The sequence below is a fragment of the Elgaria multicarinata genome, chromosome 2 (assembly GCF_023053635.1).
Source record: "Elgaria multicarinata webbii isolate HBS135686 ecotype San Diego chromosome 2, rElgMul1.1.pri, whole genome shotgun sequence".
NCBI lineage: Eukaryota > Metazoa > Chordata > Lepidosauria > Squamata > Anguidae > Elgaria > Elgaria multicarinata.
Window position 1 is genome coordinate 86,673,956 of NC_086172.1, and position 22,750 is coordinate 86,696,705.

Consider the following 22,750-nt stretch of genomic DNA (forward strand, 5'->3'; position numbering starts at 1 on the left):
AGGATCCTTTGCACATTCTAAGCCTCCTGCACTTAGGCAGAGGCATCATAGCTAAATCTCCACGTTTAAAACTTGAACTTCCCTAATCTAGCTCAGGGAATACCTAATGGTATTCTCTTTCTTCCTATCTCCATTCCTGCAGAGTGGACTGGAACTCATCTGTGCAAGCGCCATACCTCACTCCGGCCTATAGTCAACAATAGAGCCTGTGAGCTCTTCTCTGAAATCAGCTCGTGGCTACACCCTTTTGGGCTTCCATAGTCATGTAGCCTATAATCAAGAGACTGGAACTAGGGGGTGGGTGGGTGGGAATGGGCCCTTTTTGCCCCTTACTTAGGCCTAATCCTGCAATGGGACTTTCCTCCCCATGGCAACGTATGTATATGTGTCAGGGGAACGGCGTTGAAATGTAGTGTCCGGGCAGCACACCACAAAGTAGATTCCATTGCAAAGACATAACCAAAATGTGAAGACGAGCCAAAAGAAGTCACCTCTGTTTCCAATGAAGGATATTCCTCTTGTTGCTGACTTGCCTGTTCTCAAACAAGGGGTAGGAATGAAGGATAAAGAAGAAGAAAAGTGTGTTGATCAACAGCTCTAGTCTGTTACATTGTGCAACAGGGAATGTTTATGAAACTTGAGTGGGGATTTGTTGAAGCTGCTAAGTATGTTTTTGTGTATAAGAGAAGAGGGGCATTTCTGTGTAATATTTTGGTCTTGGTGTGTGATCATGTGATTGTGCAATCATTTGTCTGCTTGTCTTTGTAATTCCAGGCATCTCAAGACAAATCTGAGGGCATGGATCTGTGACATCCCTATTGTACATGTTGCATGCAGTCTGTTTTGCATTTGGCATGTTTCCATGTGATCACAGGCCTCCAAGGCAATAGTCATCTGGCCATCCAAAGTTGCTGGCAAAGTTGTGTGACCTGTTAAACTGGAACACATCCAGAGACAGAGGATTAATAAAATCATGCAACTGGGAGCTTCAGTAAAATCATCCCAGACATGAATAGCCATAGAACATTGCGATATTGCCACATTTTGCCCACTCTGTCACTTTGTACATTGATCAAGCTGAAAAGGTTACTTTGGAATAGGGGGGAGAGAGAGAGAGAGAGAGAGAGAAAAGAAACCCAGTTCTTGGAGGAACCTGGCAACAATCTCCTCCTCCCCAGTCTTCAATGGGAGTCCAGCTGCTGCCATTTGCATTCTGTGGGGTGATTCCTGCTCCAGGTGCCCACAACACATAAAAGATGAAGAAAGCAGAGTGTTTACTATCCATTAATCTGAGGCTGTGGATCAGTCTCTCTAACAGCTACTAGTTAGTAGTCCAATGGATGCTTTCCATGGCTGCTAGATATGATGAATTACTAATCCCTGGGGAACAGCAGCATGACAGGGCTTTTGCCCTCATGTCCTGCTTGTGGGCTTCCCATAGGCCAGCCTTTCCAAACCTGGTGCCCTCCAGATGTGCTGGACTGGAACTCCTGTCATTTCCAGCCAACATATGGGCTGCAACTCCCATAATTGACCATGCTGGTCGGGAATGATGGGAGGACAGCAGGTTATAGCAGGCTGCCATAGAAGCATCTACCTTGCCACTGTGCGGTACGGGATGTTGGATTAGGACAGGTCTTTGGACTGATCCAGTAGCTCGTTGTTGTTGTTTTTAATGTAATGGGGTTCAGAGCTGCTCTGTTCTTATGGCTTTTTGGAGAGGATGCAAAACCAAAAGACCTGTGGCTGCTGAGTAGGCCTTATGGCATGATGTTAGTGCTGCTGTTGATTATGTGGGATTGGATCCACAGTCATGTGTCCGTTTCATTGAAAGCAATGGACCTAATTTAGGGATGACCAACTTAAGCCCCATTGATTTCAATGAGACTTAGACATGACTAACTTCCTCTGAAGTCATCATGTTATATTTTATTGCCTCTGTAATTTTTATTGTGTTGCATTTTTTTGTTGTGTATTTTCCATGGGAAGTTGCCTTCAGCCTTGGAGAGGTGGGGTACAAATGTTTTTATAATAAATAAATGATACATGTACATAGAATATCTACATTTACCTGAGCTTAATATTTCATTCAGAAACCTGGGTCCAATTCTGGTGTGTGTGTGTGCATATATATATATATATATATATATATATATATATATATATGTATGTATGTTTTAAGCTGAGCTGTCTTCATGAGTCACCATTGTCTTCAGAAATACCCTGCTATACCCTGTTGTGTGGCCATTTTACTCTGTAGCAGCAAAAAGACTAAAGTCTTCAGGTGAAGTACATAAGAGCATGAAACCGAGTTTCAAAGGTGAGAAATCAAGGTGTCAAGAGCTGCTGTACCTCAACCAGTGGAGGCTCGTGGGTCCAATGTCAGTGGAGCGGTGAATGCACTCTGGCTGTCAGTCAGAGCTCTATAGGACCTATCCAAGGTGCACCTTGGATAGCTCTTTTGGAGTTTTGACTTGTTCTGACTGAAACCCAGAGCGGATTCATTGCCCCACCAATATTGAATGCACCAGCCTCCACCTCAACCCATGTCTCACCTCCTCAACCATTTTACAGTGCAATCCTATGCAAGTTTACTTGAAAGTAGGCCTCACAGTATTCCATGGCAGGCTTTGGTGTACACAATACAAGTCTCTTAAGGCAGAAGTAGCCAATCTGGTGGTATCCTCGCGGACTACAATGCCAGTCAACATGATGAATGTTTGAAGGGTAATGGGAGTTGTAGTTCAAAACCTTTGGTGGGTGCTGTGTTGCCTACCCCTGCCCTAAGGTCCGCAGCACCCCTTGCATTATGTAATGGTATCTAGCCTGGCTGTAGACTTGGCCAATACAGATCACGTGCATTTGGAGCATTGTTGGCTGCTATTTCTGGACAGATTTTTAAAAGGCTGCATTCCTGTTTAAATGTAGTATTAAAAAACCCAGAGAAAAAGGCACTTTCTGTCTGTGTTGGTTGCAGTCCAGTGAACTATGCAATTAGTTCTCTGCTCCCACTTGGAGCTTTTATGTTTCCCCCCTAGGAACATCTCTTTCATGCTGTATCATAATGTACTTTTAAAAACTTCTCTTTGAAAGCAGTTTACAATGTGGCTGGGGGAGGATGAGAGAAATGGAAAATTCACCTGGCCTTTCTCTACCTGTGAAAGTGGCTTCTGAAATGCCCCTTTAACATCCTGCGATCTCTGTTCCCAAGTGGAATTTGGCCTCCAGGAAAGGCCTTCTGCTGGCTTTTGTTGTCAGATCCTTGCTGAAAAGTAAATATTAGTGATGTAGAGGTTTCCCTGGATGCTGAGTAGAAAAGAATTCTGCCACCATCTAAACACCTTGCATCTGACCTGCCAGGCAAAAAAGAGAAAGGGGCATGAGAGGGATTTAATATCTTGGACTTTTCTTTTCACAAAAATTGTTGACGGGAATATATATATATAAAAAAGCACACATGTTCTGATCTTAGTACAACCATTCTGCGGACAAAGAAAAGATATACTGCAACACACCCACACACCCCGCATAGTGCAACTGTGCTTGCATATCGGTTTGTGTGGGTGGATTAGTAATCTAAGATTAGCTGGTAAATTTCCAGCTAATGGGAGAAGTCAAGGGATCCTTATCAGTTTACATGCATCAGCTTTGTATTAGGGTGCATGAACTCTAACTATGCTGGAGGGACCAAAATGAAAGAAATCATGTTCTGTTTCTTTTCCTAGTGGAAAAATGTGTTGCATTCTGTCACTGTCGACATACTGTTTACGCCTGCTTTTGCCACCCGTAAATTGCAACCAATTTAGTATTACAAGAGTGCACAGTAGAAGGTTTAAAGTACACCAGGGGGCAACGCAAGGTGTCCATTTGCTCATGCTGACTATGCAAAGAAAGCAGCAAGGAAGAAGTATGGGAGGAACAAGGTCTGCTGATCCATCAACAAGCCCGTGACTTGCAAAAGCCGCTCCCTGCAAACCTCGGGTGGCGGGCACTTACATTTATCTTTCACTTCTTGCCAAGATTGCAATGCTTGTGTCTCAATTTGTGGATCTATTTCTGTGTATTTTACAAAGTGGGTGATAGCAATGGGTAGCCCTTCCAAACCTACCTAAGGCGCATCTTTAAATTATTGCTTTTCCAGAGTATCCATCAAAGGACATCCAGAGAAGGAAGCAGGTGCCCACATGTTCATCTTGTGGATGGAGAAGCAGGTGTGCTTCCCCATCCACAGTCTGATGCTCATCTGTACCACTCTGAACTGGCTGGATGTCTTTTGATACAAGGTGGGTGGGGAACCTCATTGTGCAAGCTAGTTCTATTGCACAACTAGAGCTGGACTGAGGCCTGTGTGTAATGAGATGGCGCTTCCATGAGCACAGAAACTTTTCCTGATTTAGCACAAAAAAAGAGATCTCAGGATGCACCATCAACTCAGAATGCTCATTTAGTTCAACACTGCTTCTCTCTCTCTCTCTCTCTCTCACACACACACACACACACACACGCACACACACAGAACGAACGAACGAACCATGGGTATATTTTTATTGTATCTTTGTGAAAGTTTCTGGAGGTATATCATCCTAATTCAGCTCTACTGAGCCTTTTGGTTTAAGAGTCTGAGGGGGCTTCCTAATCTGATGTTTATGTTGCCATTAGATTGCATCTGGCTGCTTCTTAGCCAGAGATTCTTGACTTGGCTGCTAGCCGGATCTGGTCTCATTTTGCTGTGATGTAATGGCAGACCAATCAGGTGGTGGGAATACTTGGCATGAGCTGCTGCATTCCCTAGGATGGGCCTGGGTTGTTCTTGCCTGCAGGTTTATGCAAATTTGCCTGTGCTGCAGGATATATTTTCAAGTCTGCTTCAAAGTGTAATACGTAACCTTGCCATAGTGAGGCATTATGGTATTTTTAAATGTGCAGGGGCTATTTAAACCTATGCATAAATGCCAGCTGGAGACTAGAGCCTGTTTATATAGTTGAAACACGTGCAATAATGCATTTTTCCTATGGCTAATACTTTGAATAATGTGCTGTGAATGTGAAGGGCGAAGTAGATGAAGTGTTGGAGGGTCTCTGGATCTTCTATCTCTGTATTGTTTGTTTAAATCATGAGGGGGAGTGAATTGGATCAGGACTGCAGCCCTGGGAGAGGGCAGTGTAACCCTTCCTCTGGCACTGTTGTCCTATTCTAAGGTTTCTCTCCTACCCACATTAACCTAAGTGTAAGCTCCTTTGGCTGCAGTGGTACTTAATTCTGAGTAAACATTCACAGGTTGCTGTGCGGATTTTCTATAGTAAGCAAGCAGAAAGTTTCAGAGAAAATGGTGATATACATTGGAGGGTGTTTATCCTGTTCTGGATGGGATTGCACTCCCATGGAAGGAACAGAAGCATTATTTTTTTTCCTGCAGCCATCGTCTCTTGAGACTCAGGTGGCCTTCTACCAGCTGTGGCTGATGGCCCAGCTATGCCCCTATCTGGACAAGGATAACCTGCTCTAGTAACCCTCAAGTTAGATTACTGCAATGCACTCTATGTGGAGCTGCCGTTTAAGATGGTTTGGAAGCTGCAGCTTGTGCAAGATGTAGCAGCCATATTGATAGCGGGGACCAGAAGGTCTGAGCACATAACACCAATTCTGGCCCACTTGGACTGGCTACCTGTACATTTCCACACCCAATTCAAGATGCTGGTTTTCACCTATAAATACTTACATAGGTTGGGACTCCAATATCTGATGGACCACCTCTCCCAGTATGAACCACCCATACACAATGATCAACATCTGAGGCTCATCTGAGGGAGGTTGGGAAGATAGCAGTGAGGGAGAGCAGCTTTTTGGTGGTGCCCCCAATTATGGCATGCTCTCCCCACTGAGATCTGGCTGGCACCAACATTGTCATCTTTTTTTTTTACCAGGTTAAGACTTTACTCGCAGACATTTGATGGCATATTATGAGGTTTTTAATGTCTGTGTTCTATCAGGTCCCATTATTATTATTATTATTATTATTATTATTATTATTATTATTTTGTAACTGTTTTAGCTGTTTAAATTGTTTTTATATTTGTGTATGCAAAAAAAAAAAAAAAAGGGGGGTGTTATTTTGCATTTTCTATGTACCTTGGATTGTAATTTTTGTGAACCACCCAGAGAAATAAATGCAATTAAACTGGGAAAACAGCAGAGGGGAAAGGCATAACCTTCCCTCTCCCAAAGCTAGACTTCTGATCCAATTTGCCTGCAGCTGCTTCTAAAACCCTTTTAAGGAGATGGAGGTCTTATTATCCTGGATCTCAAATTGTAAGGCGGCGAGTTAAGGCACTGTACTAAGATTGTTAAATCACACAATCTGGAAATTCTGCTTAAACCTTTAATAGTTCCAGGACTGCAGATGAGCACAGAAGCCATCACATCTCCCATTCCAGTTCTTCTACCAGCCCCTCCCTTCCAGCCTTTTCCCCTGCATGCTTTGGGATAAAACTGGACTCCTGCCTTCTACAGCAGCTGATGGGAGGAGGATGGACAAAAGGCCCAGCAATGGAACAGGGCAGGAAGAAGCACAGTGGCTGCGTCTTGATGCCTCTGAGCTTTCTGGGCCAGGACCTTGGCTGTCTGTCTTAGTTTAGCCTTTACAGTCCACTCCTGTACATGTCTTCTCATAAAGAAGTCCTATGGAGTTCACTGGGGCTTATGCCCAGGCAAGTGTGGACAGGATTGCAGCCTTAGTGGTGATTTTGTATTCTAATTGTTTTCCAATCTAGTTCTATCCAATACTAGCATAAGAGGGCTGGAGGAACACGGCCTCATTCGTGAAATTTCACAGGGGTGGGTGGTCCAGACATCACCGACTTCCATTTGTAACTCTCCTGCTTTTTCCCAGTGCTTCTTCCATCTTTTTCCTCACCCCAGAAAATCTATTAAGAAGGGACAGACAGAATAGCACACAATGTCTTTTCATTGGTTAGCACTTGGAGTCTTCCATCTGGAAGCACTCAGTAGAAGCTAGAGAGAATCTGTTTGGGTCTATGTGATGGATTGGGCTGGTGGGGATGGTAGTGGTGGATGTCCCATTGCCCCAGCTCATTCTTCCAATGAAGAACAAAGAGCCCAGAATGTTACACTCCACTAAATGCTCATAAACATGGGCTGCCATCATAATTAATTAAAATTAATTGAGGATTTCTGAACTTTGAAATGATAGTGCAAAGATTTCATGCATTGTTATTGAGCCTTTTAGTTACTTGCACTTTGTTGTGATTGGAAGTTTATATTTTGTGGGCTCGATGCTGTAAATCAGTGGTGGGCAACTTGTGGTCCCCCACATGTAGTCAGACTGCAACCCCCATCATCCACCATCACTGGCTATACTGGCTAGAGATGATGGGAGTTGTAGTCTACCAACAATTGGACAACCCCATGTTGTCCATACTTGTTGTAAATGGAAGCTAAGTTTCCCAGGACTTATTATCATAGAATCATAGAATATCAGAGTTGGAAGGGGCCTACAAGGCCATCTAGTCCAACCCCCTGCTCAATGCAGGAATCCACCCTAAAGCATCCCTGACAGATGGTTGTCCAGCTGCCTCTTGAATGTCTCTAGTGTGGGAGAGCCCAAAGCCTCATATAATTTGGAGGCTTGCATTGCAGGTAGTATAAACCATACAATTTGTTTGTGTTCCTCTGGTGGCAAAGCCGCACACTCACAGGTTATGAATAAAAATATTTCTCCCCAGGGTAAGCAATAATTTTAATGATTTGAAAATACACTTAGTAACATGAATCATTCTAACAAATGAGTATTTTCATAGAAAACACGTGTTACAGAGAATTGATGTCAGAGAAATTATGTCTGTGATTACTGTGGAGGGGAAATATTTAGCAAGTTTGTGTGTTTCCTAGTTACGGCAGCTTTTGGTTACAGATGTCTTGAATTCAGTATCTAGGTAGATCCATTCATTTACAAGTCCTGTTACTCTGCTATGTGTTTGCTTCAAATGTGGTGACCCCAACACGCTGCAGAAATCCTGCAGTTGTTGGAATGTCACCTTGTGATTCATACTTCTATAAACAGATGTCACGTACTCTGTTAATCATCCTCATCAAATATGTCTTGTTTGTGCGTTCTGTCCTTTCAGTGCAGTGTTTGTTTCTTTATCATCTGTTCAAATGCCAAAGTCACAATGAGGCAATAAAAGCTGGTAAGAACCAGAGAAACAGCCAGGAAACTGTGGTCTGTCTGTGTATTCATATTCCATTGTGTGAAGTGTTTCTTTCGTATGACAGTATTTTATCAGATCGTTCAAAGGATCAACCAGATATTTAAGATTGGGCTCTGAGTCTGCTTGTGAGGCATATATGGACGAATTCCTAATGCTAAGAAAATCCACTTGAATGTAACAACTAAGATCTATGTGAATAATTTTTATTTCTCATGTCTTCCATAATGTTTGAAGGATTTCCATCATCCACAGGAGGCTGGTGGCCCCAATGTCAGAGGGGGAGTTCATCCTCTCCAGGTTTCAGTCAGAACCAGTCAGAACTCTAAAGGAGCCATCCAAGGTGCACCTTTAGGGTCCTGACTGAAACCTGGAGAGGATGAACTCCCCCTCTGACATTGGGGCCACCAGCCTCCACTGCCTTCACCCCAAACAGTTTTCAGCACAATCAATGTGCATTTATGACTCATCTGCTGTGTGTGACCCACCCAGCTTTGGGAGGAGGGGGCTTCTGTTGAAGCATTACTCCATTTTCTGGATTGTGTTTCAAATCTGGAAAACGATACTTCTGCCTGAGAATGCAACCGTTGCTGTTGAGATTACCTAGTGCAGCCTTTCTCAGCCTCCAGACGTTTTGGACTACAACTCCCAGGATTCCTGATTATAGGCTATGCTGGCTGGGGCTGATGGGAGTTGAAGTCCTGAGGGCATCAGGATGGGCAAGGCTGACCTAGTGCAACGTGGTTTGCCTGAATGTCATAAGTACCTACCAGATAATGCCCTTGACAATTATGTGTGATGACATGCACACAAACACATCCATGGCATTTTCTGAATTTCTGTTTTGTTCTGTAATCATTTTTAAAAGTATATTTTTATTCAGGGGCTGCATACTCCTCCAGGTCTTGAGCGCTTATTTACCTCTCTCCCATTATATTAAGGGAGGGCAGCCTCCAGCCCGTGGGCCTAATCTGGCCCGTGAAGTTTGCCCATGTGACCTGCTACCTTCCAGGAATCCCCCAGGGGGTGGGGTATGGAGGCCAAGCCCCACCCCTCAGGAGGAATCCCCAATGCTATCTCTGTTCTGTGATACAGACTCTATATCAGGCTTCTTCAATGTGGTACCCTCCAGGTGTGTTGGACCATACTAGTTGGGAATTATGGGAGTTGCAGCTCAACATGTCCAGGGGCTGCCTTGATGTTGTCTTTGCCCTGGTGCATGGCAAATGAATCCATGCTGCATCAGTTATATGATGCAGACACAGATTTGAAGCCACCCTGGGGCAAAGATTTTTTCTTGAGAATTATTTGGGTGATGAATTCTAACTAGCTCTCTCTCATTTTCAGGCACCTGCTGAGAGAAAAAGGCCCCTGTTGAAGAAGGGGTCAGTGATAGGCAAATACCTAGTGGACGAGAAGCCAGTCAAATGGTTAGAATGGAGTATGTTGTGTTGTGTCTCACCGCATGCTGTCAGTCTGTAATGAGCACCACAGCCAGTGTGTTGGGTCAAACGGTTCTCTCCATTTCTCCTCTGGAGCTGAACTAATGTTGGGCAATAGTCTGAGGCAATTGGTGTTCTCAGTGGATTTCTCTTTGATGTACTGGGGACTGTGTTGTGGCACATAGGACACGTGGTCATCTGGGGCTGTGGGTAGATGGAGGGGAGAAGAGTCAGGTTTGACAAGACGGGATTCTATATCTGCACACCCTGATTCATACAACAGCATGCTTTGGGGGGGGGGAGGGAAAGGGATGGGCAGAGCAGCAGAGTTTATATATAACTGAAAGCTAGTTCACACAATACATTTTGGGCCCATGCGATCAGCCCTGGCCTCCATTGGGATTGGGCCCGGTGTTACACAAAGGCAATGTGTGGTTAGAGTACGACGAGAGAGGCAACTTGGCTAATCAAGATGGTTGGGCCAAAAATCACAAGCCTATTTCATAGGTTTGTTTGTGTGAATGCTAGTGTTTCTTTGAGCCACTTTCACAGTAGGACAGTTCTTGGTGCTCCTAGGCAGGGAAGAATGGAACCATGAGTGGTGAAATTAATTTACCATTCTGTATCGCTTTGGAGGCAGCCTTCCCCAGGGCGGCCCCTTCCGGATGCGTGGGACTACATAGATGGTTGGGGGATTATGGGAGCTATAGTCCAACACATCTAGAGGGGACTGGTTGGGGAAGGCTGCCTTGAGGATTCTGGGATCTGTTATATACCTGCTGCTTTTCTCCTCCTTTCCCACATTTAAAGCTGTCGGTTCCTTATCCTCATTCACGTTACGTAAACATTTGGATAAGGTTTCTGTAAATGCTTGTGCTGATTGCCTTGACCGTTTTGGGCATTTCTTTACCATCTTGGAGCCTTGGGCACAGGCAGCTTGTTCCTGGAGATTTTCCTCACGTCCTGCCAGAAGAGATTTCTTTGGAAGAGCCGACCAAGAAAAATGGGAAATTCCTCCTGACCAACACAATTAGTTTGAAGCAGGGAAGAGAAGGTAATTCATCCATGGAGGAATTTGCAGCCCCTAGGAAAACAACAGAGAGGCAAAAAACAGCAGGAAACTGTGGGAAGCCAAGGTCTCTGAAGAGCAATACAAAGTGGAGGGAAATGACGCATGGTCCCACTGATTCTCTTTTGTCCCTGAGAGGGCAACCCATTGGCAATGAAAATGAGGTGAGTCTCGCTATCTGAGGGCATTTCCTATCCTAATCCATTGACTTTTATAACTGAACCTTGCATAATTTGAGGCTTCAGTGACCCTCCAGATGTTTTGGCCTACAAATCCCACCAACCCTAGCCAGCCAATGACCTGCAGCAATGGCCAATGGTGAGGGCTGATGGGAGTTGTAGGCCAAAACAGTCAGAGGGCCACAGGTGGCCCACTCCTGCTTTAGCAGCCTGTCCTGACCTCAAACAAAAGCCCACAGAGCATAGTGAGATACTCAAGAAGGCAGGCTGGAGTTGGGGAACCCTAGAGAGCTCCGAATGAGCAACATGCTCTGAGGGAAGCTGAAGGTTAAGGCCTTATCCCTCCACGTCACTCCAGATAATCCTTCATAGGCTCCAACTCCCTGCCTGTGTCTTCTTACAGGCTTAGAGATGATGGCTTCTATGCCTCTCTGTGCCTTCTCTCTTGGTGCACTCCACTAGGCACTCCAGTGTGGAGTGAGATGTACTTGGGTGAACTGGCTTCTGAAAACATCCATGAGGGCCTGTGCTCAGGGTCCACAGGTTTGCAATTGTCAGGCTTAAGTTCAGTATTGCTACAGACTCAAACAGTTCATCTTACTTCATGTAATAAATGTAATAAATAATCTTTCCACTTTGGCTAATGTTCAAGGCTGGGGATATGGCAATTAGAGCTTCCTGCACTAACATACATTATAGTCAGTAGCAATTATATTTCCTAAGGTTGAGGGGATAGTTTGATAAAAAAGAAAAGAAAAAGAGGGGGAAACCTTTCAGCAAAACCCAGGGAGAGATGGGGATCAGGCCATCACTTCACCATGAGGGAGAAGTCAAGATTAAATGAGGGGATCCTATAGTTATTTGAAGGATGTTCCCGATTCTGTGAGATTAAAACTGTCAGACCATGTGAGCCTGAGGATTAGTCCTGATCTTTCCTCAGATACACAACAGGGAGGGGAGAATAACTCACTCAAAGCCACTGGCTTTGCAAACTCCAACATGGGTGTGCCTTTTTTTCACATGGGTGTTTCCATGGTCTGTTCCTAGTTATCTTCTAAGTAAAATTTGTATCCCGCTTTTATAAACTTTTCTTTATCTCCTTGCCTTGATGACTACTACTGATTTCAGACATCTGAACCAATTGGCTCTTCTCCTGACCGCGTCTTCAAAGTAGTGTTTCTTGGCAACTCTGGAGTAGGCAAGAGCACCTTCATCCATCGCTTCTGCTACAATAGATTCCTGGCTGACATCAGCTCAACCATTGGTAACTAAAAGACTTCCAGAGAGTCAAAATGAGGAGGATGTAAGGGAAGTGAAGAAGAGCCTTGTGCCATTTGTCCAACCTGTTCAAAGCAGGAATATCTGTGAACTACTCATCCCTTTTTCAGTGCTGGTGTAAACATTGCTGATTTTCCCCTTGAATTTTCCACACCATGCTTTCCTTTAACAATGATGGTTTTAAGATTTAAGAAGGTGGGAGAGAGACATGATAGCTGCATTCTGCCTTAGTGCCTCATAGCAGAATACCAAATCCTGACTAATTGAATGCAATTGGAAAAGCGGTGCTTTCCCCTTCAAAATGCAGTAACATACCAGATGTCATGAGAACCTTTCCAGGTCACAAAAAAATAGCCACCAACCCAACTGGTTTTTGTTTCACACTCTATAGACCAGAGTTGTCAATCCTCTTTCAACCTGAGGGCCGAATCCAATTTTGGAGTATCTCTCAGGAGAGAGACAAGTTCCAGTGGTAGGCAGGGTCAAAGGTAAAATGTGGCATGGTCAACATTAAAGATGATGCGTCGAAAGAGCAACAATGTCAGCATAACTTAGTTTACAGCTCTTAATGCCACTAACTAATCTACACCTGCCATTTATCCCAGGGTCAGCTCGAGGTTGTCCCTGTGCATCTAAATGATGCATAGCGGATCCTGGGGTCAACCGGGGCTGACCTCTCAGTTGTCCTGGAATAACTGGGACTGCGGTTATCTCAATTTTCCCTGTGAGCCCAGGACCATGGGCATTGTGACATGGGCTCACAGGTCCTTCCTGTGAGTAGTGGGGCTCTTCAAATGGGCACAGAGCTGTGTATGTGGGGGGGCCTCTGTGACTATCGGGGTGGGGGGCAGCATTTTTGCCACCTCTGGGATGGCTGTTGGAGTTTTCTGGCACTGAAGTTTTCCAATTAAAAAAAAAAAAAAAAAAAAACCCTCACCAAGGCGTTGGATCGGGGCCCTGCAATTGCGCAAATGCACAATTGCATGAATGTCTCCCAACCTCCCCCAAAAAACACTGTGACAGGAACGTCCCTCTTCACTTCTGTGACAATGCACTGGCATTTAGACGCAGGGGGATGATCCCAGAAGCAGGTAAGCCTGGGATCCTCCCCACCACTTTTCCCGGAAGGCCTCTAGGTGTAGATGAGGCCTAAGCCTTAAGAGAGGCATTTCAACCTTTTGGAGGGAGGGGGGGTTTGCACAAAAGTCAGAAAACGACCAAATGATTGGCAGATGAAAGGGGGAGGAGCCAGGGGAAGAGGATGTGGCCATCTGGAGAATTCCAGAAGGTCTGAGGTTCCACACCCCTGGTATACATTATTAATACAGGTTTTGCAAGCCTGTCCCTTTATTTTACCAGGCCTGTCTTACTGCTATGAATATTTTTATCTACTCCTTTTCATTTATGATTGTGGTTTACAATTCTTATTGCATACTGACTTCTCAACAATGCTGTGTGGTAGATAGATCACTGTTATCCATATTTTACTGATGAGAATTGAGCTGAACAGTGACTTGCCCATTGACCAAGAGGCAGTAAGCCTATGTATACCAGGTGCTGGGGAGCATGGGTGGGTGGCTTCTGTTAACACCATGTCCTGCTTGTGGGTCCCTGGTTGACAACTAGTTGACCACCGTGGGAACAGAGTGCTGGACTAGTTGGACCCTTGGTCTGATCCAGCAGGGCTCTTCTTCTGTTCCTGGTCACCAACATCAAATCAAGCTCTCTGTGCCCTGGATCATATGCACCCGAGACTCAACAAGAGCCTCTTGTTATCCTTGCAGGCATCGATTACCAAGTGAAGAGTTTGATGGTTGACAACACACAGGTGGTTTTACAGCTATGGGACACAGCAGGGCAGGAAAGGTAAAAGATTTTGTGCTATTTGTTTCAAAGTATCCTAAAAACACATAATGATAGTGAAGATGAAAAACAGATCAGATTCATCTTCCAAAATGCCAGATGCTCTTTAAAAGCTAATAGGGATAACCGGCTAGTGTAACTCCTCAGATGCACAGTGCCTTTCCAAACAGATGTTACTTGGCATCTGTGGCCATTTCACACCTTGGATTTTAAGATGTAGAGCAGAACTAAATGTTACCTACAAATGATGATTTTAAACGAGGGGGTATGGCTTGTTTTAAGAAAAACTGTTTTAGATGAGGGGGCAGTTTGGAGCAGAAAATACAGAACCACAGAATAGTAAAGTTGGAAGGGGCCTATAAAGCCATTGAGTCCCACCCCCTGGTCAGTGCAGGAATCCACCTTAAAGCATCCCTGACAGATGGCTGTCCAGCTGCCTCCTGAAGACCTCTAGTGTGGGAGAGCCCACAACCTCCCTAGGTCATTGGTTCCATTGTCATGCTGCTCTAATAGTCAGGAAGTTTTTCCTGATGTCCAGCTGGAATCTGGCTTCCTGTAACTTGAGCCCATTATTCCATGTCCTGCACTCTGGGATGATCAGAAGAGGTCTTGGCCTTCCTCCGTGTGACAACCTTTCAAGTACTTCAAGAGTGCTATCATGTCTCCCCTCAGCCTTCTCTTTTCAAGGCTAAACAAGTGGGGGGGGGGGGCTTCTAAAAGCAGGTGGGGTGATGCACTTCTTCACACAGTGCATAAACTATGGAATTTGTTACCACAAGATGTAGTGACAGCAACCAACTTGGATGGCTTTGAAAAGGGATTGGACAAATTCATGGGTGATAAGGTTATCAGTGGCTGCTGGTCACTGATGTCCTACTTATGGGCTTCCCACCAGCAACCAGTCGCCCACTATGGGAACAGGATGCTGGACTAGATGGGCCTTTGACCTGATCCAGCATGGCTCATCTCATGTTCTTATGGATGTTTCGGACCAGAACAGTGGGAGACAGGGGGAAGGGTCAATCACTCCTTCCTCTCCCTGTATCACTTCTCTGCTCCATATTGCCCCCTCCTGAAACTGCCTTCTGTTTTGAAAAGGCCCTTGTGGTTTCATGATAAACATTGGTTTGTCATATTAAGTAGGCACCTATACTTCTTTCTCACAGGCATACTAGCATTCTATATGGAGTGGGCTTTGCTCTAAGGGTGACTTAGATGTTTAATGTTCCACATCTTTTTTCTGAATTGTCCCAGTCCCAGCTGAATATTTAAATCAGTTGAAAGGTGGAGGGAAGGTAGAGGCGGAGCGCCACGTAAAATATGATGGAAGAACATCTGTCAACATCCAGTCAGAATTTGGCTACTAGAATCCATTCTCTCTCTCTCTCCCTCCCTCCCTCCCTCCCTCCCTCTCGTGTGTGTGTGTGTGTGTGTGTGTGTGTGTGTGTGTGTGAGAGAGAGAGAGAGAGAGAGAGAGAGAGAGAGAGAGAGAGAGAGAGAGAGAGAGAGAGAGCTTAGTGGTGAGTCATCCAATGTTGCTCTGACCCGGGCGGATATGAATAAATAGACCAGGGAGAAAAACAACATTGATGTATGAGAGTTGATACTAAATGTCAAAGGCAGGACCATACTATTCAGAGAGCCCTTCCCTTTAAAGCATTTTTCCTCTCATGTTTTTAAAAAACAGGATCATCTCTCTGTAACATGAACACAGTCCTTCCTCTTTGGTGCATCACTTTCAGCTTCCCAGGTTTAAGGGTGCTTTATGGCACTCATTGTCCCCGTATCGTTAACGCTTCCACAACGGAGAGGGGTGCGAAAACGGTGCGTCTGGCACCTCCAAGCCGTTTGGGACTGTGATGCTTTGCTGCTGGTAGAAACAGAGCAGCAGGGTCAGTGCAGGTGGTGCAGCAACCGACTTGCACCAAACCAACGGTTGTAGCCCCAAACCTCTATGCCATGGTGCATAAACTCAAGCCTGGGCCCCAAATCTGGCTTTCTGGGGGTCCTAGTCTGGTTCCCTAGGTGGCCATGCTTCCTTCCTTCCTCCAGCCCCACCTCCATTTCCCCCAACCCCTTATCATTTGCTGGTTTCCCCCTTTTGTGCAATTCGTCTCCCATTCTGAAAGGTTGAAATGGCTCTCCTAAGGTTTAGGTGCAGCAGGAAGAGCTTTTAGCTATGATAGGCTGTTGTTGTTTTTTGGCCCGTTTGCCTTTGGCCCCACCCATCACTGGAATGTGCCCCCCCCCCCCAAGAGCTTCTCTGAAATAGAATTCAGCCCTCAGGCTGAAAGAGGTTCTGCACCTTTGCTAGTGGGTACACGGGAAGCTGCTTTTGCACCAGGTCAGACTGCTTGGCCCTCTAGACCAGTATTGTCTAACTGGACTCAAGGTGACCCTCCAGGGTCTTGGGTAGAGCTGCTCCCTGATCCTTTTTTAAACTGGAGATGCCAGAAACTGAACCTGAGTCTTGGTACCTGCAAAGCGTGTCTTCTGCCATTGAGCTCTGGTCCCTCCTCTACGTTTTTCTTTGTGCTACCTCCTATTTTGGCACTGGGATGCTGCACTCTGCATCCAGTTCAAATTGCTTATTCGGTTGGTCTGATCCAATAGGCTGGTCCTAAGGAGCTGTTAACTTGACCTTCCAAGGGGTCCTTCTGAAATCTGCTCCTTACATCATTTTGTGAGTAGAGACAGTCATCAGTTCTGAGTATGCCATCAGCAGTATGAAGGCCATGCAGAGGGGACCCATGTTCAGAGGGGTGTGTGCATGTGTCTTCTTCCCAATGAAAAGGGATCAAACATGTGGCCTTTGTCCATCTTCAATTTGAACAAATGGACACAATGATGCAACAAGGAAGATTCTGGGGCATTTCAGTAGGACACAGACTTTGTATATGTGGTGCATCTGAGATGGAAGATCTGGCCCACTATTTACTAAAATGCCAGTTATATTCCAGTCGTAGGGTACATTATTTGTCTCCATTTTTTAGGCGTATGAAAAAATGGATGGTTGAAGACAAGTTGAATTTCCTCCAATGAGGATCTAACCAGTTTGTGACTCAGAGGGTTGCCCTTTTTTGCAGTTAATAGGTGGCCAGTTTAAGGAAAATAGAAAAGGAAAAATGTCTATTAAATGAGCCATGTAACAGCTTTTAAATCATGTGGGGCCTCAATAGGAGCATAAACCCACATTTTATCAAAAGATATACATACTTTTATCTTTTAAAATATTTTATTATCTCAATTTTAGACATTTTTAATAGTATCGTGTTTTAAGATTCATGTATTTATTGTTTGTTTTTTAACACTTGTTTACTGTGTGTGAAACGGTCTGAAGAATTATTCAATAAACATTGATTGAGTGTGTGTGAATAAATGTTCTTGGATTTGGTTGGCATTAGGTTCCGGAGTATCACCAAGCAGTACTTCCGAAGAGTAGATGGCATCCTGATCATGTACGACATCATGACAGAGAGCTCCTTCACGGCAGTCCGAAACTGGATAACTTGTGTCCAGGTAAAAAAGGAGCCGTTATAAATATCCTGGACTTCGGAAAACCATTGCATCCCCTCTTTTTCTGTACTGTGGTACTTCCAGGTTGTGCCTGGTGGTAGGTTGGGGGGGGGGAGAGAGGGAAGTCCCATTTACTTTGGCCAAACTTACTTCTTCTTCAGAACCTGAAAAGTAGCCAGAGAATAAAAAACCTACAAGGACACATCAGATTGATCTTTTTGAGCCATCATTTAGTTAACTGAATTCTGGAACCTTGGCCAACCATTGGTTAAACTCAAAGTGGTCCAATGTCCTCTGTGTACCCTAATATTTGAATTTGGGGTGGAGTGACTCTGTCCAACCTGGAGCCTTCCAGATGTTTTGGACTACAACTCCCAGCATTCCTGACCACTGCCCATCCTGGCTGGGGTTGAGTCAAGAATTAATCTCTCCCTCCTTACTCATGAGAACATGCTCCCTTGAATTGATCTCTTATGGCTCCTTTTGTACTGCAGGATGGTATTGAGGATGGTGCAGTAACCTTTCTGCTTGGAAACAAAATGGATATAGTAGACAAAGAGAATCTAAAAGTGCCCAGAACTGAGGGAGAAAGGCTGGCAAAGGTATGGCTCTCTCTGTATCTCCTGTTTGTCTTCACATTGAGGCCCTGTCCGGCCACTATAACATTTGTGGCATCTTCTTTCTTTTTTTTAATCATGAAATTTTATTTTACTTTGAAATAAGGTTAACAAAATAAAGGCAACAAAAAGAATGTATATAGTAATAATGTTTGGAAGTAGTAAGGGAGTTGAATGTGGCCCTGCGTTCAATGAACTAAATTCAGATTGGTGGTACAGGATCTTTCTCTGGGCCAAACTAGACATGATGTTTGTCACGGAGTTTGCCCTAGTGTAGCTGGACTCAGGGCTCTGAGCTGCATTGGGGCCATGGTGTGTGTGTGTGTGTGGGCCTCTAACCCTTTGCCCCACCCGTGGTCCCAATCAGAACCCCCTCCCACACGCCTGCTATTTGCAATGGGAGGAAGAAAGCTTTCTTCTGTCTGTGAATAGCAGGGGGACAATGCTGATTGGGACTGTGATGGGGGAGGGTTAAAGCCCCACTTCCCCCAGTGCCTGTTCCAGACTGGTTCCAACCTGCACACTGGCTATTGATTAACCGGGAAAGCAGTGGAGTGAGGGCAAGTGGTGAGACAAATGTCACATCTAGTTTGGCTCTTCCTCCAAGAGGTCAACCCTGAGGCTGCACATTGAAAGTCAGTCAGTCCCACTGCAAACGAGGGGACTTCAGAGTGAACGTGTTTGAGGTTGGAAGCTGGTGACATGGGGGAAGGAAGCAGTACATCAGTTGACTCACTTCTAGGAATGCTTCCTACCAGTGGTGGCCCAAGTCATTTTGCTGCCTGAGGCGAGGGACAAGATGGCGCCCCCTCCAATTCCATGTACAAAAGCCTATTGGACTAGCAGTTGAATCTTACTTCAGGAATAACAGTGGGACAGTATCTTTCACTGCACCAAAAGGCAGCAGGCTCACTTAGGGGGCACAGGGCAGGCTGCACGTCACACAGGTCTCTTCTCCAATACCTTGCTGCCATCTCTCAAAATCTGCCACCTGAGGCAACTGCTTCACTCTGCCTAATGGTAAGGCCGGCCTTGCTTCTTATAGACTGATCAGGACAGCATATAAATTTGGCATGTGGAAGCCATGCTGTGTTGCTTGGGACAATGTGTGAATTTGCGCTGTGTCCCAAGCATTCAGATGTATACCACTTCTGGATTGGGGGATCTCTCCCTTATGCTGGTTGCAGAGCTAACCTTGGAATGTTGAAGCTTTTGTGAATGATCCCATAGAAAATAACTCAATGTAAGTGACCATTGAATCATATCAATTCAATGTAGTCTGTAGGCACTTCTGCCACTGGCACAAAACCACTATTTGGTATGCCAAAAACCAGTGGACATCAATGTAGTAAAGTGGTCATAATGCTGAGAAATCAGATGTTGATCTTCTGACTATGTCTTTGTTTTTCATGCCCCCCCACCCCACTCTAATATATGTAGGGCCTGTTCAGAAGACACCTTAAACCACAGTGGTTAAGGCATTTATGTTAAAAAACCAAACATGTTAACCATGGTGGTTAAAGCCTTAACCTTCGTGGTTTAAGGTGTCTTCTGAATAGGACCATATTCTCACCTTCTCTCTGACCTGGCCCTCCGCCTGACACCAAACTAGATTGGTTCATTAATGTGAGTGCACATTATGGGATAGTAAATCCAGGTTTGCCACTGTGCACGTATACTCAAGAGGCCGTGGCAGCGGACCCTGGTTCTCCAGCAAGTGTGTATAGAACTTTTCTAGGTATATACTTAAAACATCTTGAGGAAAGTCTTAGAAATATAATATGTGGAGTAGATCTAATGGTATAGAGAATTGTCATCTTGGGAATGACATTGCACAAGTAATACTTAGCAAGCATCTTCAGCATTTGTGAAGATCAACCTTGCTCTTTTTTTTAAAGGAATTACAGGAAATGGTAGTAGTGTGGTTCTGCTGGCAGTCTAACTGACAATTATTGACCGATAATTGCTTCCCCCCACCTTTTTGCAGGAATATAAGGCTGTCTTCTATGAGTGCAGTGCAAGGACTGGCTATAACATTTTGGAACCCATGCTGCATATGGCCAGGTCTGTGCAAACACCTGCCACAAAATTGTTAGATTTACTCTGGATAAAGGCTATACAAGCCTTCCCCAACCTGGTGCTCTCCAGGGACCAAATGTGAGTTGGGGATGATAGGAGTTATAGTACAATACATCAGGAGGGAACCACGTTGGGGAAGACTGGACATTTTATTCTATTTTACTTGTGATACTTATATACCATTTAAAATACAATATGTAAAAACACAACATTAAAACATTTCAGTTGTAATAAAAGAAATGCAAGGAACAGCAAGATGGGGTGGCATTATTAATTTAATTACAGCCCAGGGACAGCCTATGTGAACAAGTGGGTTTTCAGAAGGTATTCAGAAGATGCCACTTTTCCTGCCTCCTGAAATGCACGAGGGAGGGTTTTCCAAAGGATGGGTGCCACTACGAAGAAGGCCTGCCATCGGATGTTGCATGGCAAGATTCCATTAGTTTTGAAATGACCAGCAAGGGCTCCTTTAACAATCGTAAAGGTCGTCTGGGTATGTTTAAGGGGAAACGGAGGTCTCTTGTGATCCGATTTGACCATCTTTCCATTCTCCTAATGTTCAAGATGACTGTCAGAATTTGCCTGTCATTTTTCTTTTTTAAACTTAGTCCTCCGCTTCTGACCTACGAATGTGTTTGTTTGTTCTAGACTGCTGACAGCCCATGAGGATAAGCAGAGAGAGTGGGCATTGCACTTGGACGAATACAGCAAGAGAAAAGGATGCTGCTTGTAACAGGAATATATGAGAAAAAAAATCTGAGCCTGAGAAACAGAGTGGGCTGTTTCCAAGCAAGATAGACACAGACATTATTGTCAGTGTTGGAACGGAAAGAATTTTTTCTAATTTCAAAAAAGAAAAAAGAAAAAAAGTGACATCACACCATTTATACCTGCAAGTCACGCACACATTTTCTGCATTGCTTTAGAAGTTGGTCTGAGTAATATCTCAGGGGCTCAGCATTATCAGTTCCTCCATAAAACCCTACAAGTTTGTTTTACAGGGTCAAAAGAAGGCACTCTGTAACAACAGGAAACATACACATAGAAGGATTTGTACTGGATTCAGTTAGTAATAATGAGATAAGTACTCAAACAAAGTAGGTCCCATTTATTTATATGAACAGATGGAGCTGCCTTTTGCTGAGTTAGAGGGCCACCGAGAGGAATCCTGTCTACTCTGATCGCAAGAGCTCTCCAAGGTCTTAGATGGAGCCAGCCTTGCTACCTGTGACCCCGTCAGAGCCGGCTCAAAACTCATTGCTGCTTGAAGTGGAGCCCAAATGGGGTTCCTGCACCTTTGCCAGGGCCAAGACTTTAAAAGACTTGCTGCACTGTTAAGATACAAATCCCTGGGTTCTCTATTCTCTTCTCATAATGTTGCTTAGAGCAGTGGTGGGCAGAGATAGATCTCCAGATGTTTTGAACTTCAACTCCCAGAAGCCTCAGCCTGCATGGCCAATGACCAGGAAGGCTGGGGGTTGAAGTCAAAAACACCTGGAGATCTACTTTCTGCCCACCCACCCCTGCCCTAGAACAGGTCACATCAGCCTGCTGCCAGGAAGTAAACTGGGGACCTACTGCTTGCAAAGTTGCCGTTTTACCCCCAAGATATGGACCCTCTCTAAGGACCCTTCGGAGGGAGCATCTTGAGGAGCAAACCACATAGTACAAGCAGTAGAGGCTGATGGCTCCGATACCAGTGTGGCAGTGAATCCATTCTGGGTTTCGGTCAGAACTCTAATTGAGCTATCCAAGGTGCTTCGTGACAAAGGGATGGAAATGTATATGTAACAAATCCTGTGGTGTAGATTGGGAGTATTGTTTAGCTTCATTTATTGCCAAGGGTAGCATAACTGAAACATCTTGGCCTAAGGGGATGCTACAGGCCAGTCGTGGGCAATGTGCTGCGCCCCTCCTCAGCCTAACTTTGTGCGGCCCTCAGAATAAATAGAAAAGGGCTCTGCATGCAATCAGTTCAGATTTCTAGGAAGAGCAATCCCTTCCTTCCCAGGCAGCTTGCTGCTTGGAAGGAAAAAGGAAGGGAGAGAGAGACAAGGGGGGAGAAGGAAGAGAGAAGGGGGGACCCGCTTGCTTTGGTCGCTGCCTCTGGCCACTGCTCACGTGTGGCTTTTGACTGATTACCATGAGGAAATGAGGTCCCCGACAGGAAAATAAATAAATAGGATGCCTATCCCTGCTAGAGGAAAGCAAAATGGGCCCCTGGATTTAGCAAAACTAGGATTCACAGAAAGACAGCTCTGTTTTTCAGAGATGAAACATTTTAGTTCATGCTGTGTCTTGATGAACCCATTAAAAAATCTCATTTCAAAGATGGCTGTGTGTAATGTGGGGAGCTCTTGCATGGGTGGTTTGCTCTAACACTGTTCTCCAGAGGTGCGGGAAGGTCGTTTTTCTGTCTACGCAAAAAGGAAACTCTCATGAGGCCATACCTCTTCCTGACAAGCAGCGTAGAGAAAAACT

General features: G+C 44.8%; 1 protein-coding gene across 1 annotated transcript in view; it reads left to right on the forward strand.

Moving 5' to 3' along the window:
• The window catches only part of CRACR2B (calcium release activated channel regulator 2B), a 64,552-nt gene extending 42,704 nt beyond the window's left edge, over positions 1 to 21,848 (forward strand). The window contains exons 11-18 of the mRNA XM_063117102.1: positions 9,574 to 9,656; positions 10,601 to 10,901; positions 12,045 to 12,180; positions 13,979 to 14,060; positions 17,462 to 17,576; positions 18,068 to 18,175; positions 20,178 to 20,254; positions 20,918 to 21,848. Coding sequence (XP_062973172.1) covers positions 9,574 to 9,656; positions 10,601 to 10,901; positions 12,045 to 12,180; positions 13,979 to 14,060; positions 17,462 to 17,576; positions 18,068 to 18,175; positions 20,178 to 20,254; positions 20,918 to 21,002 — 987 coding nt within the window. The 3' untranslated portion in view covers positions 21,003 to 21,848. The remainder of the gene's footprint in view (positions 1 to 9,573; positions 9,657 to 10,600; positions 10,902 to 12,044; positions 12,181 to 13,978; positions 14,061 to 17,461; positions 17,577 to 18,067; positions 18,176 to 20,177; positions 20,255 to 20,917) is intronic.
• Positions 21,849 to 22,750: the final 902 nt, after the last annotated feature.